General features: G+C 37.6%; 1 protein-coding gene across 1 annotated transcript in view; it reads right to left on the bottom strand.

Annotated features, from left to right (window-relative positions):
• The window catches only part of VAPA (VAMP associated protein A), a 42,332-nt gene that overhangs the window by 4,692 nt on the left and 26,813 nt on the right, over positions 1-10,827 (bottom strand). Inside the window, exons 3-5 of the mRNA XM_073331611.2 lie at positions 7,121-7,224; positions 3,495-3,575; positions 10-186 (exon numbers count right to left, since the gene is read on the bottom strand). Of these exons, the coding sequence (XP_073187712.1) occupies positions 10-186; positions 3,495-3,575; positions 7,121-7,224 (362 nt within the window). The remainder of the gene's footprint in view (positions 1-9; positions 187-3,494; positions 3,576-7,120; positions 7,225-10,827) is intronic.

Below are 10,827 nucleotides of genomic sequence, written 5' to 3'. Positions count from 1 at the left end.
AGAACTTACTCTCAGGTGCCGATTTTCATCTGACAGTTTCATCACATCAGCCTGAAGTCTTTTGCACTCTTCCACTAGTTTCCTTGTTTCAGTATCATTAAGAGAGACACTATGTGGTTTTGGCATCGGTCCATCCTGTTTAGATGTATTCAGGACTGGGGCAGATTTGCTTGCTTCTACATCATTCTGCAAATATTAAGAAAAACCTGAGAATTTTAATTTTCTAGATCCAAAGAAATATTTACAGCTTAATATAAAAATTGAAAAAAATTAAACTACTGCTACAACGTATTTCAAATGAAGTTCATATCTGAGGTCATCCAAAACACAGCAAGGCTTGTGCTTTCAAGTTTTCAGTTCTCATTAGTAAGAGCATTAAAAAGCACAAGAACATAGCATTGTTTGCATTTAGCGCTAGTGCCTCTGAGAAAAAAGCCAATCCTTATACTTCTTGAGTTAACACTGACCCAACAGGCATCAAAACAACAACATAAGATGTGAACTTCCATTTTTATATCAAAGGAAAAGAAAAAAAATTAAGTAATAGGAAGCAATAAAAAAATGGCTAAAATTAGAAAGATGAAATTCAGGACACAGAAGTTCGGTTAAAGACTGAGGTATGATAAAGAAATAAAAATATTTTGCACTTTGAGTGCTTCTCATGCAAGAAGCTCAAAGCACTTTACAAATATTGATTAAATCTCTCAGCATCTCTGAGAGGAAGAATTCCACTCATTTTGAATACGGGTGAAGAGAAGCGAAGAGGTTAAGTGATTGCCCAAGGTCACACAACAAGACTGTGACAAAGCTGGAAATAGAATCCAGGAGTCTAATGTCTAGAGCAGGGATGTGGGAATCTAAACAATCTCCAGTGGACATTAAAAATCCTAATCCATACAGTGGTGACCTGGATTAACTATACAGTTAAATGGATTTATAAAACAAAGCAACCACATGCTAACACTACTGGAGATAATAGTAATTAATATCATAGTAAATTATGTTAACACTACTGTATTTTTTCCTGATTAACTATGCAGGCACTTTTACTTAGGTCACCACTCTATATTGCACCTCTTCAAATAGCAAGTAAGCAGTCTGAAAGTTAAATACCAAATCAAAGATTATAACTATTTAAACTTAATATGGCAATTATGTAAAAACAGAAGATATCTTGATTTCAATATGCAGAAAAAACAAAGTTCTTTATAATTAACTGAACTTCATTAGTAACAACTCAAAACTGCTACTGGTTATCTCATTACACCTGCTTACATTTTACAATATATTCTACTGAATGGTCATAAAGAGCCTAAGAGCCAAATCCTGCGGTCTTCCATAGGTTGTATCCATTGGATTCAACAGAATTACTTGTGTGAGGAGAGCATGATATGGCACTTAGTGTGTTTTAAAGTAATTCTAGTTAGCTCACAAACCAGCAATAAACAGACTCCTCTAGAACCCTATAGCTTTTAGCTCCTTGGAACAAACCTGCTTCTTCTGCTGTCTGACCTCACTGACTGGTTCCTTCATGTCAATCTTCTGGCTATAACTGATAGGTGTCTGAAGAAAGTTGCTGCTCACTGGAGTGAAATACTTGTATCTTGGTGTAGGTAAATCCTGAGGTGGCAGGTGAGCCATACCCTCAGTACTTGGCAGATTTCTCATTGCAAGATTTAAGGGAGTGACTAAACCAACGGCTAAAGGATTAGGTTCTGCAACCCCACGCTGCTACTCAGAAAAACATAAACATTATGTACAAGCAGTAATATAAAGGTACCAAGTTACAGAAAGTACAAAAAGTTTGCTTCTGCTGTTAGTTTTATACAATTAATTGCAACTTTAATTTGTGCGTATCCATTATAATACAGACTTTAATTATATGACCACATACTATTTTTTCCAATGAACTTTTGCCTCACTCCGTGGACAAGATGGATGACTCTTAGGGCTCTGAAGTGAATGAGGCTGTTGTCTGCAAAACCCCTGCCTAGGCTTATGAATGCAGAGACAGTTCCCAAATCAGATGTGACAATACACAGGCCTGGGAGTTCTACTCTTCAAAGTCCTTCTCCCTTGTAATTTCTGAGGAACTGACAGCAAATTAATGTTATTTTGAATGTCCGATAGCGCAAACAGGACATGGCCTCTTCAATTTAAAGAGCTTGAAATGACCATGTGCCACACAATTTGAGTGGATTTTGGTGCAGACGGGTAAAAGGTTGCATCTCTCCCCCTTCCTTACCACTAACCTGAAAGATGGGCACAGGGCCCAAGAGTAACTGTACTAAGCCCAAGCACAGCACCTTCTTTTTGAGGAAAAATGAATTCAAAATTACAGGTCTGAAATGACTGATTAAAGTTAATTTTTAAATGTACATCAATACTTTCATTAATATTCAAATATTAAAATTAAGTTTGAGTGTATGAAAAAAGTCTTACACAATACTGAAAAGTCTCATTTGTTTTATCCAATCTATTGAAACAGCCAAGAATGTTAAAGCATCAAAATCAGGGCTGAAAATTAATGCAATGTTTATCTATTAATATTCTGAAAACTCACAAGTTCTAAATGTTGTACCATCTGTTGTACCATCTGTAAGGGTCACACCACAATTTGTATTAACTGTATCCACAGAATGTTATTCCACCAAGGCAAAGGCTTATTTAGCACAGCTCACCAACTGTACACCAGTATGTTCACTTAATATGGTATAACAATTTCCATTCAGGTTTGCAGTGGTGTTGTTGTAGCCATGTTGGTCCCAGGAATACTGGACACACAAGGTAGGTGTTTTTTTATTGGACCAGCTTCTGCTAGTGAAATACAAGCTTTTGAGCTACACCAACCTCTACTTCAGGTCAAACTCAGTTTGTCCAACAGAAGATATTACCTCACCCACCTTGTCTCTCTAATTGTATACTAAGTCATTCAGTTCATCACCAGAATGGTAAAGTTAATTAAAGTAAAAGGGGAATATGTGGGAATACGAAATAAAAGCTATAGGATAAAAGAGGGACACTTGTCAAATAAATATTAAATTTCCATTCCTTCCCCTATTTCCAGGTCTATTCAAGTTAGATGACAAATACACTCCTGCATTAGACAACATAGCCTGTATTATACGGAGGTGTAAAAATACAAGGAACCCCAATGGAGAATAGTATGGGGGTAAGCTCAATTGCTTTTAAAAAATATGGCTCCAATATTGCAGAGCTAACCATTTATCTCAAGAGCATGTTCAGGTTTTGTAAAACCATATCACATAGTGAAAGACTGCAAAAAGCAAGCTAGCAATGTGTTTAGGGGTTAAGAAAACACTTTTTTTAAAATTAAGGTTACCTGTTTGCTAATTTTCTTACTTTTGGTATCTGGGACATTCAGCACAATATTTATTTACATAGCATCTTTAAAAACACTCAGATCCAAGATAAACTGAAATTGCTGCAAGAACTTAAAAGGCTAATATAACGTCACTTAGTTTCTGACTTACCAGTTTATCATTTTCGTTGGGCATTTCAAACACACATCTCAATTTGGAGTCCATTAGGTCATCCGGTTTTGCCTCTTTCCACTAAAATGACAATTTTTATGGTTATTTAATGTACAAGGTTCATGCACACCAAATGCAAGTATTTCTTAAGTGATTTGCTTTTATACCTTCTCAATACTCAAGCTGAATATTACTTTTATTTCAGCTACAATTTTCAGATTCTAGCTTTTAAACAATTCTCATCACCATTATTCTACAAATTATAATGAATAATGGAAGATAGAGATGTGCAAAAACTAAGGTCTAGAAATAAAGATGAAGAACAGAATGCAACATTATGAAATAACTTGATTTTAAAAGCAAAGAACTAAAAGATGTTTTGCTAAAATACAGAAAAAAGTCTGTACTGTATTTTATAATGGCAGTATTATCTCATTAACAAGACTCTATATTTTCAAAAACACCTTTCAGAGTAATTTTATTACTACAGGAGGTCAGACTAGATGGTCACAGTGGTCCCTTCTGGTCTTGGAATCTATGAATAAATTAGTTCTCCTTACCCTAAATTTCTGAACTAATTACCATTTTGCAGCTTTTAATACATTACTGTTTGGGCCTATAGAAATATTTCATAGCAGCTGATAAACATTTTTAATTTTAGTACACTGTCAAATATACCCAACTACAAGAAAGGCTGGAATATCTCCTACTTCCAGACAACTGACATTTAAAATACTGCCACCTAAAATATGTCTTAGACTTACTGAGTTCCAGATGTCAGCTGCAATTCTTGAAAGCATCCATAACTATTCCCAACCCTCTCCTGCTGCCAAACACCCTTTTTATGGCTAAGTAAGCCTTTAAAGTTTAAAAACACTCAAGACTTCCTCCTAAGAACTGTAAACAAAGATGGCCCCCTACAAGCTTTAAGATTCAGAACATCTTCAAAAATTGTACATGTCCACTAGGGGGCAGAGCTTAGTCAAATCACTCCCAAAGAGATATAAGTGTTACTATGACACACTAATGAACACAAAGAGGTATTACATACTGACTTACCTGTTAAATAGAATATAAAGAACATTTATAAAGGCATCTCAGGACACTAATAATATTAAGCATTACTGAGCACTGATCTGATATTCCTATCAGATGTCTGTTAACAATGTCTGTCTATATTAATGTCTGTTAACGGTGTAAATTTTATATAAATCAGTTGAGGAAAATAGTATGTAAGATAATTTTTTGGATGTCCACTTTAAATACACAGTGTGTCTTTCATAGGCATTTGATTTTTTTGAAACAGATTTAATATTTCAAAGTTGTTATAATTTGCTTGGTATAAACTCCTGCCCAGACAGAAAACCGGTTCAGACAACAATCTAGCTTTCTGGTGGCTACTTCATGTCCCTCCACCTTGAAACACTTAAAATTACTCACCTGTAATTGTACTACAAAGATATACACCTCAACAAATAACTGCCCTTGGGTCTCCTGCTGCTGTGTAGGAACACAGAGCAATTCCCTGTGATCAATTTTTGAGCTGCTGGTTCCAGCATGGGCGTATCTTGCGCCACTTTGCGGCGAATAATGGCCCAATACGCCAAGCCAATTCCCTCTGAATTGGAGATCAAATTATTCTTAAGGGAACAATATTCAAAACAGTAAAACATTAACCAGTTACAAATCACTCAATTCTGTTGAAATGAAATTGGTTGAAGAATCTGTTGAGGTGTTCATCTTCAAAAAATAGCCATTACAGGTAACTATGCTCAAGGGATGCCTAAAGAAAAAATGAAGACAACATACAATTTTTAATAATCAAAGTGAACACTTTGAAAATGGTAATTTAATGGTGATGTGGATAAGAGAGGTACTCTTTAAAATACATATATATTATTAAAAACTGTGCAAGTTTTAATCAATTTGTCAAAAAAAAAAGCTAAAGGGAAGACAAACAGGTATCTTGAAAAGCTCCTAAAGAGTGACAGAGTTCTGTAACATTAAATGTCTGTAAAACTCCATGCACCCCTAGGCTATTCCAAATACTGACTTCTGCTAGAGTCCAAACTGAGCAACAGTACTTGGTATGTGCATGTAATTAATTCCATGGAGGTGGAAACAGATCTGAGGTTTGTGATTTGCCTTGCACTAAGAGGGCTTCTGAAATGTTCTTAAGAGATGAAAGCATTACAGATAAACAGAATCAGTTTGAATAAGCCATATTCCATAAAATCCCTTCCCCCTCTTTTTTTCCCAGAGGCATTTAAACTTGGCTGTACAGCATTTTACAACCAAAATGATTAATTTTCTGCAGCTTTAGAGCAGAGGGACATTGAGAGTTACTATATTTTCAAGAGTGATAATTTAAAATAATGTTTCTGAAGTGGATTTTTATATCCTTCCTGGATAATGCCAATAATCCATGCAACCAGGATCCAACAGAGCATGGTGTTGGGACAAAAAACAGGCAGGAAGCTCCACTGAGGCAGATTCTGGCTAAACTCTCCAGAAGCTTTAACAAAATCTGGTGGATTATGACTACTTCTGATGAAAAGAGGCCATACTGAACTCTTCAGTTTCTGATGAAAAGGAGATACAGTACAAGCCTGCTGAGCCCTAGTGAATTTAATTTTTTATGAAACCTGGTTTCTGGCCTTTGCCCTTTTCTGTACTCTGAGTTACCCAGATGATCATCTTGGAGTGCACCAGGGCTGACCAAGAAAGTTCTTGGAACCAGCACCAGTGGCAAGAGCCTCAGACTCATCCTCTGAATCTGAAGGCACATGGTTACCAGATCACTGGGGCTTGGGGACTCTGTCTCCTGAAGGAGACATTGAGGCCTTGAGGTTAGAAGAGCCTCCAGAATTAACAGTAATGGAACAAATATCTCCAGAAATATGGACCATCCACCACTTCCTGGATCTGTCATGGTGGCTTTTCTTCCTAGAAGACAGTGCCTGGAGTCATGTAAGGTCACTGCTTTCCAGAAAATAGCTGTACTTCAAAGACTAAAGGGTACATATCCCACCAATCATGTATGTCAGCTCAACCTCAGGTATGTGTTTAGTTCTACAAGAATAGAAAGCGAGTTTGTAGTCTGTACATATTTTTGCCTTCATAGTCTTCCTATAGAAGAAGGCTTTATCTTCTCCACTAGACTATTTTGATTCCCATTAGACTGTCCCAGCTGAACTTCTTTTACATCCAGTAATGCCATTCTCATGTTAGAACTTGCCACCTCACACTTTCTTTGAAGTCCTTCACACTAACCCTGTTTACTGTCTGTTAACTGACTGCAAGGATCAGTAGGTCCATGCTGTAATACCCAAAACTAATTCATCTGCATGTCATTCACATTCAATTTGCCTGCTATTCACCAAGCCCCCATAAATAACTTTCAAACAAAACTCATTAAGCAAGTCACAAGCACTAATGACATGATTATGCATTTGTGATTCAAAACCTTGGATCATTTATTCACAGTAGTCAGAGAGTTCTTCAGAACATGTCTGAGTTTTGTTCCAGAGTAAGAATTACTTATATTTGAACATAACATGTTTATCTATTACAGCAGAAACTGAATTTTAAGCAGGCAGCATATTCATGTTAATATGTTTACTTACCACTGCCTCCATATCTGAAGTACTTGGTGGTGCAAAGATTGTCTGTACCATAAACTTGTGTTTACTTTTCTCATTTGGGTCATAGTCAAAAGGCTGTAACATTACTGTACAAAAACGAAATATAAGATTATTCATGGTTCTTCAACTGATGATTAATATGCTTGCATTAAATGATTTTAGCTTTAATTCAGTTCTCACTTGACTGGCCATTAACAAAGCCACAACGCAAATGAAGTGTTGGAAGTGCGGTAGGGAGGAATACACTGTAGCAACAGCTGTCAACTGGAAACAAGTCTTACAATTATATAAATCCTAGAATTTACAACACTTAAAGCCCATATTTATAATAAACTGTTTTGATCCAACACTAAAAACAGGCAGAATATTTTTTAATTTCTACCAGTACCAGAAAATATTTAAGATAAAGAACAAAAAAGTTTAATTTCCTTCAATCCATTTTTAATTCCTCTGCAATACAAACTAAGGGATCATAATTTGCTGTCTGTATAGTCAGAAACACATATTGTGATTTAAGTGAATGTAAAGACAACAGACCCCAAATATACATGATGGTAGTTACAATCACTATCTACTCCAAAGAGTTTTCTGAAGATGGGTGCTAGCTGGGCCAGCTTGCCTCTTCCTCTCTGGAGAGGACAGTACAATGGCAGACAAGCAGGTACTGGCCCATTCTCCTTTGATGCTGGTTACCCATAAGTTCAACCATATTCCATACCTAGAATCAAAATGCTGATTTAAAAATATATTATGTAAAAAGAGGATCCACACTATGCAGACACTCTCTGGCATTGGCTATGTCACCAATGTCTTGTAAGTGGGGGTAACTTTTTAAAATAGAAATCTTTGGCTCACAAAGTCTGAATGATTGTTTCCCACCTTCCTATCACCCAAAAAATGGTGATGACATTTCTTGTTTCTACATAAAGAAATATAAAGTTTTCACCACCCTGTTTTTCTATGGATGACTGAGAACCTAATAGGATTAGAATAATGATAAGCGACTGAAATTAGAGCAACCAAGAAGTAAAGAAATTTTTGTTCAGACGGTTTAAAATATTTGGGGGGTTTTTAATCCTATTTAAATAAAAATTTCTGACAGAGTTGGGTGCAAGGCTCTCTTTCAAGCTTTAACACATTTGGCAACATGGTGTGAGATCTGCCTTTTAATATAGCCAAATCCTAGACAATACATCTAGGGACAAAGAACACAAGCCATACTTACAGAATAGGGAACTAGAGTCTGGAAAGCAGCAACTCTGTAAAGGACTTGTGGGTCATTGTATATAACCAACTGTACACAACCATCCAGTGTGATTCTGTGGCAAAGAGGGCTATTAAAATACCTGACTGTATTAACTGGGGGAATCAAGCAGGAGTAAAGTGTGATATTACCTCTGTGTTTGGCATTTGGTGAAACAACTGCTGGAATACTATGTCCAGTACTGGTGTTTACACTTCAAAAAGGATGTTGAAAAACTGGAGAGGTTCAGAGGAGAATTAGAAGGATGATTTGTGCCTGGAAAAGACACCTTACTATGAGACTCTAAAGGAGCTCAACCTAATTTACTAAAGAAAAGGTCAAGTGGAATCTTGATGACAAATCTATAAACTGACTGCCCAAGGAAAAGATATCTGATACTAGAGGACAACAGCATAATGAGATAAAATGGCTGAAAGGTGAAGTTAGCACAGTCTTGGAAATAAGACAAGTTCTCCATTACTCTTAGCGGATACGTCTAAACTGCAAAACCACAGCAGTGAGTTTCAGAGCCTGAGTCAACTGACTTGGGTTAGCGTTATGGAACTAAAAATAGCAGGGTAGATGTTCCCACTCAGGCTGGAACTACTTTTTAGTCCTGTAGTATGACCCCAGTCAATTGACCCGTGCTCTCAGACTCCTGACCCGGGGTCTTGGGTTTTTGTCTTTTTTTGGGCAAAGCAGATGTACCTAGGGAGTCTTTTACTCAAGGTGTGTCTCAGTGAAATGCTCTAGCTCAACCATAAATTGTTGGTCTAGACGTAGGAATCACTGAAGAAACTCTATGGGCTGTGAGCTACCTCTTGCATAACAGCAGCCCAACTTCTTCTCTTCAAGGACAACTGTTAAGAAGAAAATTTGTATTTGACTATAAATTAAAAATTTGCCCCATGAACTGTACTCAGCAACTTTTAAACAGCACTGTTTGAATCAGCCTCCCCATTCTCCTTCAGCCACTTCTCAAGCAGCACCAACATAATTAGCAACGTGAATCAGGAGTGCTTTGAGCATCTGCTCCCCACATCCCTGTTGCTGTTTCTCAGAAGCTCCGCCACTGGCTCCTGCCACACCACAAGGAGGAAGAAAAATAGCTGCTCTAGTTGTTCCATTGGCAGCTTCCCTGCTACACTGTGGACAGGGCCAGCCCACAACATTTTGGCACCGGAGGCGGGGAGCTAAAATGACGCCCCCATGCCCCCTCGCTTGGGCCAAAACTTTGGAAGGTCTCAATTCTGCCTTCCTTCCTTTTCTACTCCTCTCATGGTACTGCTCTGCTACCTACCCCAGTAAAGGAGAACTAACAACTTAAAATGCCTTGTTCAAAAATTTTAAGTAACACTTAACTTTCAAATGCCTGAACAGTAAATGTAACTTTTCTTCTCTGCGTAGTAAACACTGGCATTTTTATCTGTTTGAATAATCAAAGTGGTGCTTTCCATGCCTTCTTGGTTGCAAAGATTTGAACTGCTTCCTGCTGAAGGTCCACAGTCTGGGCCAGCTCATGCTCTATGAGATAGTGTCATTGTGGAGCATAGATGTGTTTTTATTAACTTCAGTTGGAGAAGCTGCATTGTCCACTGGCAACTGTTACAACAAGTGTTAGAAGTATGCGCAGAGCAACAAAAGCATTTGGAAAGAGGGTGGTCACCTTATTTGTGCACATATATTCCAGAACAGCCTTTGGAGTTGATCCTGCTGAAATGTATCTTGAAAGGGCTTTCAGTTCATCCACCTAAATCACTCGCATCAATATCGCCCATGTCATCATGTGTCAACACTGTCTCTAGTGCCCTGGTGTAGGTCTTCTTCAGGTATAGTGAGGCGTTTTGGAATATCATACAACATCCCAAATATACTCGTGTGTTCCTTGAGCTGCACGAAACGTTCTTCAACTGACTGTATTGCACAATCTAGCACCTGATTAAAGAATTCAACATTGAATTGTTGTTTGGGATCTCTTATGGGATTATCCCGTGCCTCGTAATCAAAAGGTCTTCTTCTTCGGTGACTCTTGTATTCTTGAATGGGTGGGAAAATAGCTTCAGTGTGAAGTTCCTCTGCCAGCTTCTGTGAACTCTTCAGAACGTTTTGAAATCCCTGATCTGACCGGTAAGACTGTAGGTATGACTTTGCTTTGTCCAGTTGTTCCATTGCTCCAGATATTTCAAGGTTAACACCTTGGAGTCTCTTGCTTACAACATTTATTTCAAACAGTATATCATGCCACAACACTAAGCCACATAGAAATTTGAAGTTATGTATGTTTCTGGTGATTCCATTTCCCTCTGCCACTGTTCTCCCACAAACAGTTCCTGTCATAGCATTACCCTCCATAATGGCAACTATGGCATCATCTATCTTCCCAATCTGGTGTTTGATAGGCTTTATCGCCTCCACTCGACTTTCCCATCATGTGGCATTCAGTGGT

The sequence above is a fragment of the Lepidochelys kempii genome, chromosome 2 (assembly GCF_965140285.1).
Source record: "Lepidochelys kempii isolate rLepKem1 chromosome 2, rLepKem1.hap1, whole genome shotgun sequence".
NCBI classification, from domain to species: Eukaryota; Metazoa; Chordata; order Testudines; family Cheloniidae; genus Lepidochelys; species Lepidochelys kempii.
Note: the sequence above shows the minus strand (reverse complement) of the source record. Positions and strands in the feature narration are given on the sequence as shown.